Source organism: Stegodyphus dumicola, chromosome 11 (assembly GCF_044657685.1).
Source record: "Stegodyphus dumicola isolate Sdum_Otavi_A_Nest chromosome 11, ASM4465768v1".
NCBI lineage: Eukaryota > Metazoa > Arthropoda > Arachnida > Araneae > Eresidae > Stegodyphus > Stegodyphus dumicola.
This window is the reverse complement of record NC_140778.1, coordinates 9,832,085-9,856,017: the sequence shown is the minus strand read 5'-3', so window position 1 is coordinate 9,856,017 and position 23,933 is coordinate 9,832,085. Positions and strand designations below refer to the sequence as shown.

The 23,933-nt window shown below is 36.1% G+C and overlaps 1 protein-coding gene across 1 annotated transcript; it reads right to left on the bottom strand.

Moving 5' to 3' along the window:
• Positions 1-1,319: 1,319 nt before the first annotated feature.
• Positions 1,320-22,173, bottom strand: LOC146993782 (uncharacterized). Its single transcript, XM_085826399.1, has 2 exons — positions 22,094-22,173; positions 1,320-3,621 (listed from the first exon to the last, which is right to left on the bottom strand). Exon 2 carries the CDS (start codon positions 3,416-3,418, stop codon positions 2,498-2,500), a length of 921 nt encoding a protein of 306 aa, XP_085682525.1. The 5' UTR covers positions 3,419-3,621; positions 22,094-22,173; the 3' UTR covers positions 1,320-2,497.
• Positions 22,174-23,933: the final 1,760 nt, after the last annotated feature.

The following is a 23,933-nucleotide window of genomic DNA, read 5'->3' as shown; positions in this document are numbered from 1 at the left end:
CAGTCGCAATTTTGCAATGTATAATTAGATATATCGGATAATGCAAATTCAAAATACAATAAATATTGCTTAAAACTATGATTGGCTATCCTAATAATTTCCCGTAGTAATGCAAAAGGGAAAGATTTTTTTAGTTTTATTTCTAAACCAAAGATTGAAATTAGCCCCAGTGTTAATGATAGTATAAATTTTATTAACAGCATGATATAAATTTTACAAGATACACATTTTTATTAGCATATGTGCTAACTGACGTGTACAATATCTGACACTGCTGTTAGCATTTGTACTAAAATTGATTACATTACTGCATTTAAAGGATACAGAGTATGAAATATCTTTTCTACATATTTGAACTATTTGCATTAAAAATTAAAAATTGCTCTTCCAGGTATTAAATACTATTAAAATTTAATACCTTAGTTTTGAAAACATGTCTTTCTATATATATTTTTAAAACCAATTTTGTCACTCTTCTTGTTTCTTAAATTATTTAGTCCCATATAAAGTAGCATTTTTTTCCCAGATATTTCAAGTTAAAAGCCAGAAGTAAATTTACTTCAAAAATTATACTATAGTCTTCACCAACATCTAATTTCTGTTTTTGATGTCAGCAAATTTAAGGGTAGTCCATTTGGTTTAGTCTGGATTGTTAAACAGATGTAAATTGTTTAACAATCCAGACTAAACAAAATGGACAATTTTGACAATTGATTGACAAATTGCAAACCAAACAGCAATTTGATTCTTTATTTCAAAGCTTGAAATCTAGAAATACAGTATGCTGTTAATTAATCTAACACATTTCAGTAAGATTTGAATTAGTAGATGTAGCAGTAAAAATTGCTGTTAAAGAAAGGTATGGGCATCATGAGGAAATTCTACTTCTTTCTTATTTCTGTTGCTTTAATACATATCTAATTAGTTGCTTAATAATGACCTTTAGAATTGCTTTTGGAGAGGATTTTTTCTAATGCTAAAAAGATTCAAATTTATTTGTTAGAAAATGAAAAACTATTATCAGAATAAAATATTAAACTATAATGGAAGATTAATAAGAATAAAATGAATAAAATATTAAGACTCTCGGAGAATTCCCTTAAATATTCTCAGATATATTATATTTTTAAAACTATTGAGCTACTATTTCCATGCATTTCATTAATCGATTTAGGAATAGATTAAAGATTCTATTAAAAATATACAATAAAAAGTTTCATTTAATCTGCACATGATCATATGAGTGAAGTTACACACTGAACGGAACTAAATGGGAAATAAAATTAAAATTTGTACTTGAAATAAACAAAATAGCAAATTAAGTAAGTTAATTTATTTGAATTTAGCAAAGCACAAGATGGCTGTCTGCCAAAGGTAAGTTATGCTGTCGTGGAGGATTTACATTGGAAACTTCCTCATATTCATATTACACATCCTCGATATTACCCATAGCAGCCTCTTTGGCCAGCATGTCTACCCTCTCGTTACCTAAAACACCAATATGGGCTTTCACCCAGTTCATTTTTACTTCATGTAGTTTCTCAACTTTTACAAGTTGATCTTTTATATACTAGACCAAAATATTCCCAGAAAGCCTTCCACGAACGCATCCCTCTCATTAGCAGATAACCCTCGAGTTACTTTGTGTCAATCGATTAATATATATACATTTACAAGGCAGCAGCTGTCGCCAAATATAAATGTTGGCACAAAATTTGGATTGAAATAATTATGAGAATGCTGAAGATAGACTCAAGATGCAACGTTGCTCAGAAATATAGTCGTACCTGGATATTAGGTGAAAAAATTTCAGAATTTTGTGAAATGAAAAATTACATTCAACGAATTTTGTGTTTTTGCAGTCTTTTTTCTCTTGGCATGGTCGTCCATTTCGAACTTGCATTTAGCACTTTAAAATAAAGTAAATTTTTCCTTTTCTTGTAAGATTTCAGATACAGAGTCTTTATTATTTGGCAAAGTCGGATCGTAAAATCCCTCTTTAGTCATTCTTAAAATTTCGTACGAACCACGAGTCTGGATCGAAACGTTAATGAGTCATAATGTTTTGGGTGGTTAATCGTGTAAGGCTGCTGTAAATAACGTGCTTGCCTATATTTTGGCTGCTGCTCATTTAATGGTTAGGTTATTAGAGCACGGCAAAGCACGCAAGAGTAGTTTGCCCAAGACCAGGGATGCTTTCGTAAAGAACGTTTTAAGGTAGACTGACTGATTAATAGTAATAAAAGTTTGTTTAAATTTTTGGGAAAGGAGCTTTTTCTTTTACACAGCTTTTATAAAACCAGTTTTTTTGATTCAGTTCTTCATAGAAAGGGTAGTTTGTGTTAGTTTTCTCGAGAAAAGAATTCTTTCATTAACAGTGCTCTCATAAATCAGCTTTCTGATCCACTCGGTAATCTTAACTTTCTTCAGCCTCCTCTGGGAAGGAACGTTATCTGGAATAACATTCTTATAATCCGAGCCTTCGATTCCTCTTGTCTTAGGAATTGCACTTCGGCTCATAAATTGGGTTTTCAACCCACGCCATATCATGGATCTGCTTTTGGTTTCTGAAGAAATAGATTTTATGCACATTAGCTCCGTTATGAATCTGCTTTCCAGTACGTTCTAAATTAGAAATAATCCTTTGTTTTGAGATTCTTGGTAAACGAACTTTACGTGAAGTAATGTATTTACAAACTGGGTTTTCGTCCCTTTCCCTGATGTAAACAGTATTATGGGAAAGCTTTTTTGGGAAACGTATATCTTCTATTATTTCATACTCGTAAGGTGGATTTTTCAACTGTTTCATCTCAGAAACAGTCCCTTGTTTCCAATTTTTCTGCAAAAGAATTTTGTTTTCTATCGCCTCCTCGTAAATTGGGTTTCTGATCCATTTCATTGGATAATCAGGCATCCGGCTGGGATTTCTGGTAAAAAGAAATTTATCTGCCATATTTTTCTCATAAATATGCTCAATTATCTCTTCCGTTTCAGAAAAAGACCTTTGTGTCGTGTTTCTTAAAGAAAGAATTTTATTTTCAATGGCGCTTTCGTAAACTGGGTTTCTTACCCATTTCATCCGAGAAACAGGTGTCAACTCCGGATTTCTTGAGAAACGATATTTTTCTGCAGTAACGTTCTCATAAATCAGGTCCTTCATCCACACCGCTTCATACACACTCGTTTGTTTCTGGTTTTTTGACAAAGTGCTTCTAATTCTACAGGTACTCTCGTTGTTTTCTTTTCTTATTATTTGAGAAACGGTGCTTTGGTTTGCTTTTCCAGTGCAAGTAATTTCACTGCAAATTTGTTCTTGTATGCATTCTCTGTTGGGAGCAGATTTTCTGGAAGATTTTTTGAAGAAAAGAATCTTATCTAGAATGGTACTCACACGAAACCGGTTTTTGTTCTTTTCCATGTCAGAAACTGTGTATTGGATTTATCAGAAGAGTTTTAGTTGCAAAATAAAATTGTCGTCGGTCAGTTCCTTACCAAAAGGCGACTTCTATATTTAGTTTTTCAAGTTAGGAAGAGTCGTTTACAATGATGATCAAGTCAACTGCTTTCACCGGCATTTTCAATACAGCCTAAATTCTTATGTAGCTGGTATAATTCTTCATCCTAATAAGGATACAAATTTATGTTAAAAGAGCAGTAATATTTATATCATTTGTGTACACAATAATAACATTTTTGATTACGTTAGTTGAATCTACCGTGCTTAAACATATAGAAAACCAAAATCATCATAAACGAATTTTTGCATAACAAGAGACTTTGGTTTGAACATTAAAAATGTATTTTGGTTCAGAAACAACACATCTCAGTTACATTTGAAATAATTTATTAAATATTTGTACTTGGTATAACCTTTAAACGACTGTTTTTGTTTTTCTTGCTAAGACAACATTGACATGTCAAGAAGACCGTTGGTGACAATAGACAAAAGATTATGAATCATGATATTTATTATAATCACGAATATGGCATTCGTCGACTAGTAGCAGGAAAAGGTGGTTTTTTTTTTTTTTTTTTTTTTCAAATCGAAAGAATTAAAAAAAAAATTGGATTTTATGATCTTTCTGTTTATCACTTTATTTATGTTTTTAGTTCATGTTTACTTATTAACTTAAAAGTAAACCATTCTTATACTTTTGCATTTTTAATTGCATCTTTGTGCAAATTTCATTAAAGTATTCGACACGCGTGTTTGAAATTTTTTGATCATTTTTTTAGTTGCTAAGCAAGAATGTAAGAGAAAATTATAAAACTTTAAAAAAAATTAAAATTAAAATAATTGTAATAATACTGCATTCTTGCAGCATCTACAAATCCGAAAAATTGTTTGCAAAATTTCAATACAATGATTTCGTCGCAAAGTGATCAAAATTTTGCCCAAACGATGCAGAAACAAACTTTATAAAACCGCATATATATATATATGTTAAATCTGACTGGGACGAAGTGAAATTCAACTGAGGAATACGTTTCAATTTCTTTATTTATTTAAAGATACTTTTCTTCAATTATTACTAGGCTGGTGAATGACGCATGCCAGCCGAAGACCAGTTCAGGAAGGAGCTAATTTAAACAGAATTTAGAAAATTGTTAATTTCATATTTTTTATCATTCTTCAGGTAAACATATTTTCATAACCTATGGGAATTGCAAAACTTATTCTTTACCAGATATTGAAATTTACATGCGTTAAAAAAGAATATAATAGGATCAAAAGGAAATGATATGAAAATGTGTATAAAATTATAAAATTAAGAAGAAATTCCACCGCAGAAAATTAACTAAAATTATACTGTTTTACACCTCGGGATATATAAATTGAAGAAATAAAATGATGGAAAAATATCCTTTTTTCTAACAAAATTAAACAAACAGAATATAAAAATAGCAAAAGACTATTAAGGAGCATAATTAGTTTGGAAACAAATCTTATCAATAAGGATAGATAAATAAATAAGCACGCGTAATAAATGTGTATGGCAAGGAAAGCAACATGGTGATAAAATAATGATTCGATATATTCCGCACACCATTTCCTCCTCATGTCAAGTTATAAATATTCCAAAAAATACCTAATTAAATATTTTATCCATCTTCTTTTAAAAAAGCGTTAAGATTGATTTTATATTCTGCAGAAATTTTAGATTTTTATAACAGCTACAGTTTTCAATTGTGGAATTTTATCGCAATAAAATCTAGCGATATTTGAAATATCGATAAAATTAGAAAATTATGTTAAAGATTCAGTGAAAACCACATTTAAAATTATTTTTCCAATTCTTTCCGATGCTGCATACTGTAAAATTTGAAGATTCTTTTAATGCTAAACATACGAAAAATTGATAAAAAGTTGTTTTTGATATTAAATGGAAAAAATCTTAATCCACTTCCAAAAAGCATAGCTTCGGAGTGCACACCTTCATGTTCCGATACATATAGGGTCTAAATTTCGCATATCTGTGTCTATCCTTCGCTGCCCGCGACGAACTCACGTGTTCAAAGATTCTTCACATTATAATATCATCCCCTTGCGCAGCCTGCTTACTGATATTACCAAAACTGAAAAATTATATAAAGATTTTTGTGAGTTCAGGAGAGAAAAATTGACAATAGAGATAAGGAACTGCTTTTTATTACTTTTAAATAGCTTAGGTATTTTTTTAATCCGTAAGGAGACAGAAAAAATTTGAATCACGTAATAACGCTTTGCCGGTAACAATACACTTTCGAGTGGGAATTAAAAATATTTTGTTTTGTGTAGTGGCAATACATTCCTTTGAAATGGCAGAAGTTACCGAAAAGTTTGAAATATAAACACCATTCGCTGTGCCGGATCGCAAAACAGTTTTTTAATCCCCGAATTGGTTAATCAAATTTTCGTTATTTTCTGACAAAACGTGTTTTATCTAAAAAAAATTCTAGAATCAATATCTGTGCTTCCAAGAGAATTCATATCGTCGTCAATTCTTCATCTTTTACTAATAGAGAATACATTTATTCATTTAATGCTATCATTTTGATGGTAATATTTAGAAAGTATCATTTTTCAAACTACCTAAACATGAAATTGGCAAAACTCATGAAAGATCCACAAATGAATTTTGAAGTTTGAATTTTCACTTCAAATTCTACCCTCACAGCAGATTACATCAGCTATTAGATTCACTGTCTTGCCTTCCATTGTTCGCTTTCTATCTGGCTTGGCTCTTTAAGGCCCATCCACACGAGTACGCTCGCGACGTAGTTGACGCAACTTTTTTGACGCCAACGTAAATTAGCATTACGCAGATGACGTTAAACTGATTAGAGCACAGAATTATTAAGAGAGATTTACAGATTCATTCTTTGCTTAGAGCCTTTGTGATGATGCATGGTCACGTCCCTCTTCTCGCCTTTGACCTTTCCGCCACTTGTCCAGACTACTCTACGTCATCGGCCTATGGCAAAATTGTTACTGAGCCGGATACGTCGAGCTACCCGCGATATCTCGGCGATATCTGCATTGACCAGACTGACTCCAATGGAAGTGCACGAACTAACAGATAAAGAATATGATTAAAATCACAATGTTTGCTGACAGAGAGTGAATACTAATTCAGAAGTCAAACAACAAAAATCAGCGTTATATTTTCAAAATTTTCACAGGACTAGTTTCGATGATTTTACCGAACCACCATCCTCAGCTACGGAAGCGCAAATGAATTATTGTGTCTTAATTAGAGAGTGAATAGTGAAGAGCAGGGTGCTTCGAAATGTGCCATTCTCTGCTGGGCCGGATGCCTTCCTGCATTTATTTCAGAAGAAATAAATCATTCGAAATAATCCAATCGCTTGATAAATGTAAATAATCAAGTGCAACTAATTCTGTTCCGTTGCGAAGAACTGAAATTAATTACTCTGTTATTGAGGATGGTGCAATAAAATGAAAATAAGCTGACGTATTGATTCCGCAATATTTTATTCTTGCTGTCCTAATGTTAAGTTTTTAGAAAACACATTAACATTTTTGCTATATTTATCAATTTTTGTACAAATACTCACATATAAATAAGCGATTAAATAATGAATTGTTAAACAGATGAGTCCTGCAATTGTATGAAATGATAAATGAAATAAACATGCGAAAAGGATGAAACGCCTGTCAAATATTTAGATTAGATTCTATTAAATGACTAAAAGAGGAATTAAAATGAAATTCAGCGAGTATTATTAATTTTACTTATCGTCATTAAATTATCGGACCACATATGTGAAGCTTAAACCTAAAAAGTGCATTATGATTTCTTTAAAATCCTTAAAGTTCTTGAGCAGTAACAATTTTGAGACAAAATTTAAAGATTTTTTGTAACCTAGAACGATAACAGTCTAAAAAATAGTTATTTGTCAAACCGCGGGAAAGGTAAATTGAATACTTGGCATTAATTTTATTGCCGATAGTTGGTTAACTGATAGCGATAAAATACAACTATCGATTTAAGGCGATAAATGTGTTCGATATGAATTTTAAAAGAGAGAGTGGTTCCGTGAAAATAAATGAGGATTTATAAGTACGTGAACCTGCTTTTAAATAACGCTTAAAATTTAATAAATGAAAACAAAGTTTTGAATCTGATGTCTGTTTTATGGTAGAAGACAATTGCAAGAATTTTATTCTAATTTTTTTTACATAAGCATACAAATCATTAATAGTATTAAAACGTGACTATAAACGCGTTTATTCCGCCGGCAGTTTCCGTTTATCTTTTAAACTGGTTTATTTTAGGATCTATATCTTGAATAAATTTTGCGTAAATACTTCGCTTTTATTTTCGGTTTCTTATATTTTTAAGCACAACTCACTCTGCATTACTGTATAACTATTATATAACATAATTATATTTGGTTTTATTTACACCGTATCATTTTATTTTTTACTTATTTATTACATATAATTAAGGGTCAATAAATACATACTTATTTGCATGTTAGAAGCTTGAAATATTCACGACTGGTGTTATTCTGTGCGAAATCCAAAATAAAAGCTTCAGAATCATTCAGTTTCCTTTTTTCCCCCTCCTAATATGGATACAAGCAAATAACTTTAAAATAAATACGTACCATTTAAGTACCTTATCTGTGGACACAACGAATGCAGAATACCGATCGAATCACAGCTCCCTTGCAGTAAACTGCCTAATAAGAGATATCAAGCTGTTCCCCGTGAATTTATTGCTCGCACATTTATATGATAAGATCACGTTTATATTCAGATCTTTTGCAATTTCGTATAGACTTAATATTATTTTATATGACTATAAAACCTTTATATGACCTATTTTATATCACCTAATTATTAAAAATCGGATATAACGAACTTTAAATATCTTCGCCTGAAAAGTTCTTGGATTTTCAAACATTTTTCTAGAATTTCTGCAGCATTCAACTGGAAAATTAGTAACCTATAAATTCAGCCTGTGTAGTGTATTAGAACAAGGAAAGACACCTTCAGGTTACCTTTCTTTTATTTTCGATTGCTTTTCACGTTTCTTTTTATTCCAAACAGAATGCTACACGAGGCAGGTGCAGTACTCGGTTCTTGGAAAACTAGTGCACACAATAAACATACATCGGGAGATAGTATTGTGCTATGCACTGAGTCAAGGAAACAGTAATGGAGATAAATGTTTTGAATGGATTCTTTGATTCTATTTGAGTTCACTTGATTAAGCTTTCAAATAGCACTCTGTTCAAAGCGAAAATTTATTCATGATTTTAATAGCGCATTTTCATCCAAATATGTAATTGGACGGACTGGCTAAATCATGACTTTTATGTTATGTTAAGTAATCTTTTGTAAAAATTATTAATGCAAGGTGTAAATGAGAAACAACAAAATAAGTTTGAGTATTCGCACATAGTAATACCTGTAATTAATTAATGCATTTTCGTTTTAAATTACTATTACTGTTAACATTTCTTGGAGCTGTGGCAATGCAAATCACTCTTTCTGAATAACTCATCAATCAAGTTTCACACTTTTTTTAGCCAGGACCTATATCTTTCTTAGATAGGATAAAGCGAGCCAGATTTGCGATCTCTTGGAGTTTGCTATAGCAGGGTACACACAAAGTTACATTACTTAGCTTTTGAATACGAATCAATTATTTAAATACGCCCGCTAAATGTAAATTTAAACCAAGTGACTTCAAAATCATTCCAAATCATCAAGTAAAATCTGATACATAATGTGTTTTTGGTGGGGTTTAAAGATAAAAAATAAACACACGTTGTTTGAAATACTAAGCTTACAATACGTTCCTTCGAACAGTTTAAGATTAAAGTGTTTGAAAAGTTGAATTTTTTAAAGCCAAACACCGAAAATAATTTTGAGCTAAGGAATTGCGACATTTTTAGTAATTTAAAAATTAACACTTAAGAAATTAAGGATATGGAACACAAAATCTTATATTTAAAATGACCTATTCAAAATTGCAAAGCGATATAGTTAAAAAAAATACCATAATGCCATGTCACCTAAACCCATCATCATGTGGAGGCTGGTGAACCTAATTGACTCAGGAAAGAAATCTTACTGATTTTGGGCATAGCTTTACGCTTATTTTGTGGTATTTGAAATTTACGCTTAAATACTTACTTAGTAAATAACATTTTATTTTCAAAGTCCCGCGAGATTTTAATTAAGTTTCATTTGCTATTAACTTTACGTCGACTTTTTATAGTACGCTTCTTTTCGTCACGTACGCGCACATCGGGAGGTGTGAAAATTTTATGATGAGTGGCATATTTTAAAATGGTTAAAAATTATAACCGCAGTGATTCGGAATACAAATTTGTCTGATGCCCTTACAGTCAAGAGAACGCGTCCACAGAGAAAATTAATTGCGAGCATTAGAAGTATTTGATTAAATAATCAGAAAATGTTAATTGGTATAATTTTAAAGTGGGCTGCGACAAACATTTCAATCAAATAGCAGAATATTTCAATTGACAAGGAGACAAAATATGTTAATTGATATTGTAAACACCTCAAATATTTCTTTCGAGGTGTTTAAAGTTATGTTTCTGTGCATAAGCCGCATAATTACTCAAAGGAATATTAGTCTCGAAACGTTATTGTGCGTCGATCCACTATAAACGGCACATCGCTTTCTTAAATTGTTGCCACCAAATATTATCGTCCTGTAGTATATTTCAAGAAAATAAAACAATGAAGAATCTGCATGAATTATACGTACATGTTTCTCGCATTGTGAAAAAACGACGGTACCTAGAGCCATCAAATTTTCAAAAACGTAAATCTTCGTCCGAAACTGTGCACCTGGAAAGCCGAATTTTAAATTTCCAATTTGTTTTATTATCCATGCAAAATTTTGTAAAACTATATAGAATTTTTGACTAATAAACTCAAAGATTTCAAAGTTTGCAATGGTAACACTGTACGGAAAAAAAAAAAAAAAAAAAAAAAAAAAAAAAAAAAAAAAAAAACATGTTTATTTTTAGCGCGCGAGATTTTGCTATATTTAACTAATTTGTGATTTTGCTGTTGAATTGAATTGTATATGTTTAAAGTGCGAAGAACATGATATTTAACCAATAAAGTAACACGCAAAACGTTAAAAAAACGCCCGCTTGGATGTAACAGAAAATCTGAAAGCTTTCAGATTTTTATTTCTACTTTTTTAAGTTACTATTTTTACTAGTTTGGTCCCATAATGTAGAAATGTGTGCGATAATATTCAGACAAGTTATATAATCTCAGTAGAAATATAAAAAATTAGACGGCAGCAATTTATTGTATTTGACGCTCGTTGTATCTCTTGATAGGCTAAGAAAATATTATACAAGTGGTCAGCAACACGAGTTTCACTGAATTTAAATATGAAATTTTCGATTTTTTAAAAACTTATAATCCTAATTTTGAATTTCAAATTTGTTTTATTATCTGTTTCATATTTTGTGAAATTTTAAAGAATTTTTGGTTAACAAACTCAACGATTTCAAAGCGAGCATTAACGAAACGGGTAGAAAATTATCTCCAGAGAGCGAGACTCTCTATCGGAAATTGTGAAGATATGATATTTTTAAATAATTTTAGTGTAAAGGGACATTAGCCCAAATGCCCTCGAAACGTTTGTGTCTGTAAATGGAAAAAGTCCATTTGGACGTAGTATAAAATCTAAAATCTTTTAGATTTTTTTAAAAGTTTAAAAAATATATTCCTAAATAATCTTCGCCCACCAGCGGCCGAGCGGTAAAGTCGCTGAACACTGGTAGTTCGGTCCGAGGTTCGAATCCCGCGAACGGACTGGCTGCATGGGCGTTTTCGTGGTTTTCCCCATGTGTAACGTGCATACGAGCCATTTTCCCTTAGAAAGTCAGCCACGAAAGGCATCCCTCCCCTTAGGCAGATAGCCCTAGTGTGCTTTGCCATAATTGAATACACCACCACCACCACACCTAAATAATCTTCTAACTTTTGAGACTCCTTAATGACTGGTAACAAAAAACGCGTTGCAAATTTCCTAATAATGCTTTTGTGCGATTTCACAATTTTGTCATGAAACGAAAGACGGCGCGTTACTATTTATGTATCTGTCAAGCTACTCATATTGTATACCCTACACTAATAATATAAATTGGCTGTAAAATATTTTTAATGAAAAGTAAAAAATAATAAATAAGTAAACAACAAAAATCTTAAAGTTTTCAGGTTTTTATTACGCACAAAGGGACTTTTTTAACGTTTTCTGTGTTACTTTATTATAAATATCACGTTCTTCGTACTTAAACCATAAAATTTAATTCAACAGCAATACCACAAAATAGTTTTAAAAGAGCATATCTTTAGAAATTCCGATACACAGTCTCGCTAGCTATAAATAAAAATGCATTTTTTTCGTAAAGTGTTGCCATTGCTCGCTTTGAAATCCTTGAGTTTCGTAATCAAAAATTCGATAATAAAACGAATTCCAAATTTTGGACTTTCAGATGCCCATATTGGAGTGAAGGATTACGTTGTTCAAAATTTGATGTCTCTAGTTACCATTCCTAGCTACTAGCGAAAAATGTACAACTAACATTTTATGATGCAATAGCGTTTGCTGATCCTTAAAAATAACCAGTGAAATACTTAAAAATGAGTTCTTACCTTCCAGGAAAATGATCCCAGGTTTTATAAATCCATACTGTCACCCAGTGACGAAATACTAATGGCAAACCACGACTCCTAGTACGCATGAGGGTAAAACATGAACTGATAAGTACCACATTTGACCGGTGCTAGAGAACCACGATTCGTAGAATTTACGCATGTGCAGGGACGTCTTTCAATAGGTTCGCCACCTTGGGGAGGGGGGATTTTCAATGCATTTGTGGTTTGCCTTTCAATAAATTTCCCAGGGACCTTCCTGTAATCTATACTATCCTTTGTGTGAACTCAACATTTGTCTAGTTCCTTTGGATAAATTAAGAAATAATCAAGTTTTTGTAAGAAAAAGGGAAACAACAATAAAACGAAGAAAATTCCTTACATTCTATAAAAGAGCTGTGCATTATATTCAGGCTAACGAGAAGCTTTTAGTTCAGTCTATCGTGTAGAGCTGGTCCGAGCAGTCGCACGTGAAGGTTGTCTTAGCACGGCTCTCGGTTTTACCAAGTCGATTTGATTTTTCTTCTGCGATCAGTTGTTAGCACATAAAAGGTTGCTCATCGGTCTTAAGTGACCAAAGAGTAGTAAAAAGGCCTTAGTGCGATTTTACTGATTCTTTGCATCCATTTTTCCCTGATGACTGAACTGATTTAAGGACTTGATCAACATGTCACTGGTCAAACTAATTTTCGCTCGATATGCGGAATTAACTTCAAAGAGAAGGATTTACCTTTGACTGAGGATGAAAGAATTGATCTGGATTTTCTATTAAATCTTCTCCCTAACCTATCGGATAAAGTACGAGCAAGTCTGAACTCTGCACGTGGCTTAGCGCAAGTCTGTTCTAACCGGTTAGCGTCTAATGAAATTGGTTCCCATCATGCTGATGTCTCCCAACACGATATGCATTGGACTGCTGTTACCAAAAGAACGAAACGCACTCTGAGCGATACTGAATCGGACCCTCCTGAGGTGCAAAACAAATCTGATGTTCTTGCGAACATAGCTGATGATGACTCCGCACTTACTGTCGAACAGTACAAGCACAGTACCAGACATGAAGGTGATGTTAGCTTGAAACGAAATCCCAAAACGAAGGCTCCCAAAAGTTTAAAAATCTCGCCTAGTCAGGACATAGGTAGTAAAATTACACAAACATTGAGTTCTGAGTTTGCGGTCAGCAGCCACAATAATGTGGCGCCATCTCGTGAAGGAACTGAGAAACAGGCTGCAGCGAGTTGGTCTGGAACCGAAAACGCAGCGCGACCACTCAGTTATCCAGATGAGGTCACGTGCCCGACTGGGCTAACTGACGCTCATATTCCCCAGGCTGGCGCAACTCAAATGAACACCATGGAGGAGAGACTTAGTGAAAATGCCACTAATGGTGAGGATAACAATAGTATGGACACGGACGCTAGTACGTCTAAACAAAATAAAAGCTCAGATGAAAACATAGAAACGGAATTTGTGAAAAAGTCACGGATACCACCCATAACTATTAAAGTAGATTACCCTACTTGGAAAAACATAGCTAGGGCACTTAAACAGAGAAACATTGAGTTTAACTCTAATAAGAATAATAAAGGGATTAAAATTTTCATCAGAAACCCTGAACATTACAGGCAGACTGTTACTTATTTAAAAGACACGAAAGTGGAACATCACTCTTTCACGCTTCCTGAGGATAAAGACATAAAAGTTGTGATAAGAGGTCTTTTAAGAGATACAGATACGGTAGAAATACAAAAGGAGTTAGAGGATTTAGGATACAAAGTTGAATCAGTTAAACAACTTACGCGCAGAAGAAATGGGGATGTTATTAAACTTCCGGTATTTTTAGTTACTCTGCCTAAGAAACCCAAATCCAAAGATATACACAACGAAACTCACTTATGTGACCTAGGAATTAAAGTCGAAAATTATAAAGGTAGATCGGGCACGCTACAATGCTACAGGTGCCAAGGATTTCATCATACGCAAACTGGCTGTAACTATGCACCCAAGTGCGTGAGATGCGGAGAGGGACATTTGTCCTTTGAATGCCCTAATAAAAACTCTGACTTGCCACCATGTTGTGCGAACTGTAAACAATCTCACACCTCGAACTTTAGGGGTTGTGAGATGTTCCCTAAAAAGAAACAAGATAAGCCAAAAGTCGATTCTAGTAGGGTTATAGAAAATAAATCATTTGCACAAGCCCTGTCTACTGGTTTGTATGCAGACACGATCAAGGAAGCAAAAACTGTTTTTGCAGACCTGGCCGAGCTTGTATCGGTCATTAAGAGCTCCGGCTTTCTTTTAACACAGCAAATAGGACAAAATGCACCTACTCATAAGGACAAAACTACCATAAATCAAGATCTTAATGGATAGGTACACCACACAAGGAGATCCCATAAAATTAGCATTCTGGAATGCTCATGCCATTCAGAACAAGTTGACGGAATTTTTAAACTTCCTTAACAATCACAATATTGATATTGCCCTTGTAACAGAGACTTTTGCCACGCCATGCGTGCGTATAAATTTGCCTAATTACCGCACATATAGGTGCGATCGTTTGAGTCACCGTGGTGGGGGGCCGCAATTTATGTGCGAAACTCGCTACAGTCCTGTTTGATTAGCCAAGATAGAAACGACGGACATGAGATGGTCGCAGTCTCAGTGTACTTACCGCAATATGGTAATTTGAATTTCATTTCATTTTATCATCCGCCCAGGAAACTACTGACGGAAAGTGTTCTTTCCAAACTTCTCTCTGACACTAATAAGTATATCATAACGGGTGATCTCAACGCAAAGCACTCCGAGTGGGGGTGCCGTAAAACTAACCAAAATGGTAAGGTCCTCTATGAATTTATAAATAATCACCCAGTTGCCTTGCATGTTACTGAGGATTATACGTATAGACCACAGAACCCAAGAAATGCAGACCTTTTTGATATTCTTCTGACAAATACTTCAATCCCTATTTATACTGAAGTAAAGCACGAATTGAGCTCTGACCATATACCGGTCATTGCTTACCTAGGCACTACTAAAGAGGCAGAAAATGAAATGATCCGCACGACTGACTGGAATAAGTTCCAGAAGTTTCTCAGTCAGAATCCGCCCATCTTTGATACTCTGAACTCGCGGAAAGATATAGATGATGCAGTTGATACCCTCACTGATTCAATCAATAATGCTATTGAAAATGCCTCTAGACACGGGAGAAGAAATAATAACGCTGGCATTCTGCCACAGGAAATTAGAGAGATGATTAAGGACCGGAATAGGATGAGGAAAGCGTGGCACCTTACATGGAGCCCTCACGTTAAAAGAGATATGAACAAATTAAATAAATTAATTAAAAAGAAAATAGATGAGCATAAGAGAGATGTATGGGAAGAAAAAATTCAGAATCTTAGTCCGAATGACGGCAGTCTCTGGACGTTCATGCGTAACTTAAAAAGGCAGCGTACATGCAATAAGCCGATTTATACTGAAAACTCTGTTGCTCTCAACAATAAAGACAAATCGACGGTCCTTGCGGACCGTTTAGAAGAGCAGTTCAGACCTAACATGACGCCCATGGACATTAATTTTGTCAATGAGGCATGCTACTTTGTTAGGGATTGGCTTAATGCCCACACTGCTAAGAGGTACATGGCCACTGCTACTCCCAGTGAGATCAAAGAAATCACAAAGAAGCTTAAAGTCAAAAAGGCCCCTGGCATAGACGGTATTAATAATCACGCACTTAGAAATCTGCCCTGCAATGTTGTGACAAAATTCACGAGTATTCTCAATGCGTGTCTTAGTCAATGCTATTTTCCCACAAAATGGAAAATCGCAAAACTTATTTTATTGCCTAAGCCCGGCAAGGATAACACTAAGCCAGATGGGTACAGGCCCATTAGCTTGCTTCCGGGACTAGGAAAGGTCTTTGAGAGATTAATCTACAGCAGATTGAAAAACTACACTCAAGTTTGTGAAAATTGCAACACCATGAAGGACTTACGCGCGTGAGCTGAAATTTTCAGGAAATGAAAAGTAGCGCATGATATGCAAATGATTAGAATTGCAAATCCGTAGCGCATGCGTTTGCTGAGCAGCGCCCTCTGAACGGCTGATGCATCCGAATAAATAGACGGCTGTAGCGAGGCGTGTATGGTTATCGGTGGTTATCTGCTAGTGGTAAACGTTAACTCAATCTGTACTTATGCCTCGTCGACGAAAGAGAGCGAGATTTGAACAACTTACAGAGTTTGAATGAGGGAGAATCATCGGCCTTCGTGAAGCTGGATTGTCGTATCGTGCAGTAGCCTCTCGTGTGCAGCGTAACAGCAGCACAGTGATGCGCGTTTGGAAGCAGTGGACGGACGAGTGTCGGACAACTCGGAAATCCGGGAGTGGACCCCGAAATGTGACGTCAGCTCGCGATGATAGACACCTGGTCCGCATGGCGCGGACGGACCGTACAGCTTCCTCTAGACAATTGGCAGCACTGTGGTCAATAGCTACAGGTGTTTCATTGTGTGCTTCATCAATTCGTAGACGTCTGCTGCAGTGTGGACTGCGCGCACGGACTCCTTTATACAGGATCCCCCTAACGCACGACCATCGCCGCCTGCGGCTACAATGGGCCAATCAGCATAGAGACTGGCGTGCTGATTGGCAGCATGTCGTGTTTTCTGACGAATCCCGCTTTAATTTGTGGTACCATGATGGCCGCATTCGTGTCAGACGCTATGCCGGTGAACGCCACCTTCCGGAGTGCATTATCGAACGCCACAGTGGACGAACACCAGGAGTTATGGTCTGGGGCGCCATAGCATATCATAGACGATCTCAATTGCTACGAATTGTGGGCAATCTGAACAGCAACCGGTATATCCGTGAAGTTCTACAGCCCGAAGCTGTTCCCTTCCTTCAAAGCTTGCCAGGCGCTGTATTTCAACAGGACAATGCCCGCCCTCATACTGCTCGGATTGTTAAATCCTTCTTTGCAGCACAGCAGGTACAGCTTCTTCCTTGGCCTGCGTGTTCCCCGGATGTCGCCAATTGAACATGTGTGGGATGTCATTGGTCGGCGTCTTGCTCGTGATCCTCGTCCTGTTGCGTCTGCAGACGAACTTTGGGTACGCGTACAAACGATATGGAATGCTCTTCCTCAGTCAGACATTCAAACTTTGTTTGACTCCATGCCACGTCGTGTAGCAGCACTTATTGCGGCGCGTGGTGGCCACACAAAATACTGATTCTGATCTCTTGTTCTTGTTTGTTTGCTTTGAACATTTAATCATTTATTTGTACCACTACCACTCAACTGTGTATTAAATTGCATTCAATTATGACGATTCCTTCTTGGTGTTGCAATTTTCACAAACGTGAGTGTATATTGAATTACTGCCTCCGGAACAATTTGGTTTCCGGAGAAAGCTTTCAACAACGAAGCAGCTGGTTCGGCTCGTCGAGTTTTGTGGGGATGCGCTTCACAAGAAACAAAATGTCGCCTTACTCATGCTAGACGTGGCGAAGGCATTCGACCGCGTCTGGCATGAGGGGCTTATTTATAAATCTCCCTATGGATAGAGAGCTGATTCAGCTAATTATGTCTTTCATCACTAATAGGAAATTCACTGTGGCTATTGGAAAGGACATCTCCAGTTTACGCACCATGAATGCAGGCGTCCCACAGGGGTCCATTTTAGGGCCCGTCCTGTATTTATTTTATGTTCATGACTTTCCTAGGGCTCACATTGGCAGAAATTACTTTCTTGGGTGCTATGCGGACGATACGGCATTAGCCGTAAAGTCCGCAAACGCACACCATGCAATCAAGAAATTACAGGTGCTTCTACCAGTGGTAGAAAAGTGGTGTAAGACTTGGAGAATTGCTATTAATGCCAGCAAGTCGCAATTATTATTGATAAGGAGGAAAAATACACAGTTGACTATTAACAGTAAGCTCTTCTTATTCTCTGAAGAGATTCCTAGAGTTAGTAAGGCGAAATATTTAGGAGTAATGCTAAATGAAAGATTAAAATGGGGAGATCATATAACAGAGGTCAGAAGAAAAATTTTCACTGTTGTAAATAGTCTCAGTCCTATATTGGGTAATTATTCTAGCTTAGACCTCAGGAAAAAGAGGCTAGTTTATATCACGGCAATTAGGCCATTGATGACTTATGCGTCGCCGGCCTGGTGCACGGCTACCAAGGAGGATATAAAAAGACTTCAAATCATGCAAAACAAAGTCTTAAGGCTTATCACCCATGCTCACTTTTTTGTGAGCAATGCTACACTACACTGTGACTTAAAACTGGACACTCTAGAAGAGCACCTGAATAAGATCAACAGGAAATTCTTCACGAAAGCTCTGAACTGTGACCATATGAGAAATTTTGATATCTTTACATACGAAATATTGAATGAGGACGCCAAACTGCGCCCACTTGCGGCCCACCTTATCAGGGACCCGAACTTTCCCACCTAGTGCCCACCTGTAAATGATGTACCCAATGTGTTTATTAGCATTCTTAATTTTGTATTTTACTCATTTATTGTACTGTGTATTTCTTAAATTCTCTAGTTTTATTCACATTCTACACTCATTTTATGACTCCCACTTAGTCACGCCTTTACCGGGCCGGTTACTTGCTTGTGAGCTCTTGCGTTGCTGGTCTTCCTATTCTTTATCCGTCTTTCTCCTCCTTACTGCGGACATTATGTGAAGATAGTTCTATGTTATTGTGCCCATCCGGCATAAATTTGATTGAGCCAGATAAAATACTGATCTCAGTGGTATTCTGGCTGTAAGTTATCAGTCAGTCAGTCAGTCAGAAGTAATTGCAATTGTACTATGCTTTTAAAAGTCAAAATTATCGTCTGTGGCTTGAAAGTTTTGTTTTTATTCACAATGGCGAATTTAACAAAGCAGTGGTTCGAAGGCTACATTTACGCTCTTTACGAAGAGAAGTATGCATACTCCGTTATCCAAAACCGACGTGAGAGTCATGGGTTTGTGATATCTAAAGCGTCGATAAGTAATATTATCAACAAGAAAGGAAAAAAAAAACGTCAAATTGGAGCCTCATGTGGGACGAAAATTCCAAACAAGTATCCAAGGAAAAAACGGATATCTTCGACTATTGCAAAGGTACGTTGTTTAATGTTAAAAGAAAATACCCTAGTCAAAGGACAATTGCAAAATCATTAAAATGCTCGGTGTCCACTTTAAACAAAATTATAAACGTTGATTTCAATCTTAATGAAAGCGAAAAAAACGTAATGTGCGTCATCTTCTTCCAAAGCATATCGCTCAACGCAGTACACGCTGCAGAATTCTATATTAGAAACACTTATCCAAAGAAAAATGGAAAACAATTGTCACAATAGAAGAAGCATGGGTGTATGTAAATGATCGTAACAAAAAAAAGAGCCATTTATTACTTAGGTAAGTTGAAAAATAAGTTTCCCCTGTCGACTGTGGTCAGAGTTCTGTATGAAAGTCAAAAAATGGAATGAGACATTAAAGATATGACATACCTTTATTTTATTATTCTCGTACGAGTACGTTCAGACATTTGTCATATCGCTTGATAAGCTTCAAAAAGTCCTCCAAGAAAAATTCCCGCTTTGCATATGGCAGAAGCGTTGAACGGCTATGGGCGAAAGGCGACACAGCAGGAAAACGAGCAAGTCACCGATACACCATTGGGTAGAGGTTGCTGCAAATCAAGCAGATGGCACTGTTGCAGTGCCAGCGCAAAGCGGAGACCAGCCTCTCATTTGAGCCCCGGTAGGTATGGAGAGAAGGTGCGTTTTGAATTCGTGGTCAAAGGAGGAAGTGAGAGCGGGTATCCGCTATGAATGGGCACGTGGAGTATCAGGAACAGAAATTCATAACCGCCTCCTGGAAGTCTATGGGCCAGGTGTGATGTCGAAGCAAATGGTGCGGAGATGGTGTTGCACATTCAGTGATGGACGTCAGCAAGTGGAGGACATACCGAGAGCTGGACGGACGCGCACGGCCACTACAGATGCAAATGTCAGGAAGGTGGATGGCATGATTAGAGCGAACTTGCGTATCACCATCGATGAAGTAGTGCAAGAACTTGGAATCTCACATGAGCGAGCTCAAAACATCATCCACGACATTCTTCGATACAGAAAAGTGTCAGCACGATGGGTGCCCCGACAATTGACCTCGACACACAAAGAACAACGCATGGGGGTCAGCCTGGAACATCTCGTGCGTTACCATGAAGATGGCAATGACTTTCTGTTTCGGATTGTGACGGGGGATGAAACGTGGGTCCACCATTTCACGCCAGAATCGAAGGCCGCATCTATGGAGTGGAAACATCTGTCATCACCTGTCCGAAAGAAGTTCAAGACAACTCCCTCTGCAGGTAAAGTGCTCCTCACAGTTTTCTGGGACGCCCAAGGAGTTTGTTGCTGGACTTTTTGGAGGTTGGAACCATCAATGCTACGCTCTACTGTGACACCCTGTCGAAATTGAAAGAGGCGATTCGGAAAAAGCGGCCTGGCCTTCTCACATCTGGCGTTCTGCTGTTGGATGAAAATGCCAGACCACATTCGACGACGGCAACGCAAAACCATTTTGCAACTCTTGGTTGGGAGCGTCTACACCATCCGCCATACAGTCCTGTTGTCGCACCAAGCGACTTCCATCTGTTTCCGGCTTTGAAGAAAAATGTCGGGGGAAGGCGCTTGAGAAGCAATACTGAAATGAAACAAGCCGTTCAACGCTTCTTCCATATGCAAAGCCCTGATTTTTTAATGGAGGGCTTTTTGAAGCTTATCAAGCGATATGACAAATGTCTCAATGTACTTGGTACCTATGTGGAAAAATAAAGGTATGTCATATCTTTAACGTCTCATTCTATTTTTTGACTTTCATACACAACTCTGACCACAGTCGACAAGGGAATCTTATTTTTCAACTTACCCTCGTATCATAAAAGGGGAGAAAAAAATTTAAGTACATGGTTAAAAGAATCGAAATAAAGTTTTTCTAAGGGATTCATGATTGTTGCTGGTTTTTCTTATAATGGCAAGTTAAAAATAAAGAGAGTGCAAAAAAATGTCAAGATTAACTCCAGATACTATCAGGAACATATTTTATCGCCAATTTTTCTGAATGAAACACCATCGCTTTACCCACAGTGCCATCAATCTGTGAGACTCCATCAGGACAAAACTAGCAGTCACACATCAAAATCCACTGTAAATTTCCTATAAGAAATAGAACAAAAAACTGGTATCAAGGGCATACCTTTTACTGATATCCCTACTAAATCTCCCGATGTGTCACCTATGGATTTTTGTGCTTTCGGACTTTTAAAAACTGCATTATCCAAACGTTGTCCCCAAACCCTAACAGGACTATGGAAAGCTGTGCGGGAGGAATGGGATAGAATATCTCTTCTGCCACTTCAAAAGGCATTATTATCCTGGAAATTGTGGTGTCGAAAGATAGTTCGGAATAAGGGATGTCAAACAGAACATTTAAAACGCAAGAATTTTATGTAATTTAGCTTTGTGAATACAATATACTTCGTCTAAAAAATGTGTGAACAGCCTCTGTACTAGCTACGATCCCGCTCAGGAGAGTGTAGTAAAACGCCCACACTCAATCCATCACAACCCACGATGGGGGTGATATTGTAAATATTTTGTATCTTTTCGTATCTTATTTACTCACTTATTATCAAGTTTGTGTTTAGTGTTTTGCACTAAGGACTTTGTGATTTTCATAAATCATCTTGCCAAAGCGACCTGGGCACCGTTTTATATCTAGCCAAGTTTAGTGTTATTTTAAAATGTGGTTTTCGCTTATCTTCAACGGACTTTGATTTTGCAAAACCATGGAACTGTGTAATTTAAATATTTATGAACGTGGAAATTACTTACCCTCTGAAGTTCAATCAGAATAATCCCAGCTAAATTCCCATTAAATGACGAGGCACACGTGGCTGCATAAAAGTTTACCTGCAAAAGAAAATTATCACGTCTCAGTGTTTCAGTTTTTAATTCTTTTTACTATTTAAAAATCTTAAAAGGGGGATAGAAAAATTATTTTCAGTAATACTAAATTGTTAAAAGTTACAAGTATTTTAGATATCAGCTTTTTGCGTCTCATCATCATGACCGCCCTGCTTAATGCAAGGACCAATCTGAATCTGACTTCAAGTCATGTGACTTTAAGATGTTCTTGTTTCTCCTGCTGTATGAACGCTCACGTAGCTGCCATCTGGGTGTAAGATTTCAGCCGCCACCTACTCATGTGTTTACGAAGGCATTATTGCTTAAATGGACTAATTTCAGCATCTGTGTTTAAATGCTTAAACTTTCACCAAAGAATGATTTTCCTGACTTGCCACCTGTGTTTTTTTAGTTTTTTCGTTACCATGACGCGGCACACAAGTCAGTGTATCTTTGATTGAATTCAAAAAATAAAATGAGAGCCCAAGAGCCAAGATATCTACTGGCGATTACTCTTTGAAGTAGAGGCCAGACTTTAAATTACGATCCAGATCTCATTCAATTACAACTTAGTAGGTCTTTTTTGAAAATGCTGCTCCGCTACTATTAGGCAACGCGGTGATTTTGGAATGTATTGTAGGTCTTTGTTTTCATTTTTTTTTGTATTGTGACTGTGTGCTACTGCATACTATAATAAGTCGCAAAATGTTTCCGCAGTATAGTTAAAATTATGATTTACCATGCGTGTGAAACGAATACACAATTTCAACTTTTGCCTACTCCTCGGATGTAAATGTCCCGAGTGCTCTGCACCTCCTTTGAAAATTCGGCACGATTATGTATCCTAAAGAATGATTTAATTTTATGTTTATTACATAATTATCGAATTTTTATCTACCACTTTCCTCTTTAAAAAACTGATATAAAAATTTTAAAATAAAATTTTGATTCCACAGAATTATTCCCCATTATATGTCCATCTTTTAAGAAAACTGATTTGCCACCTATTAGGCAAATCGGTGACTTTGGAATGTATTTTAGGTCATTGTACTCAGTTTTTTGTATAAGTCTTCATTTCAGTATAGTATAATCAGTCGCAATATGTTTCTGCAGTGTAATTAAAATTATGATCTAGCGTGCATGTGAAACGAATACACAATTTTAACTTTCACCGACGGCTCGGACATAAATGACCCGATTGCTGTGCACGTCTTTTGGAAATCCGGCACTGTTTCCTCGTCGGTTGTATGATTAGGAATTCAGAGCTAGGAGACGTGAAGAAAATTTTACCATAACCAGGAAAGTGCTCTCATTTGCTAGATCGCGTTCCTGTGTCTAGAGAAAATTATCTATTTATCAAACCCACATAATATGTTTGTGAGCTTCTGTTTCTTACCCAAAAAATACTTTGTCGTGGGAAAATATAATTTGTTTCTTTGATTCTCACACATTTGCTTTTAAGATCTAGCTTTTTTTCAGTCGTTACTAGTTAACACAATAATATCGTTATTAGTTAACACAGCCTATACATGAGTTTCCTAATGATCCTCTTACATCTGGCGAATGAGAATAACTTTAATATCAATTCAGATTACAGGACCGTGATATTGTATGTTATGTGTATTATGGAACAAAGCAACACTGTTTCTCAGAATGGCTCTCTATGAACCCTTGAAATACGGGAATAGTTTAAGGGAGAAAATACAGTTGCAAATTCATTTTCTATTTTATACATCCGGAACGAACACTGTTTAAGTGTATGTAATAA

Excerpts from the sequence above, each read along its gene's own strand:
- LOC146993782 (XM_085826399.1), bottom strand. The coding sequence starts at position 3,418 with ATGGAAAAGAACAAAAACCGGTTTCGTGTGAGTACCATTCTAGATAAG.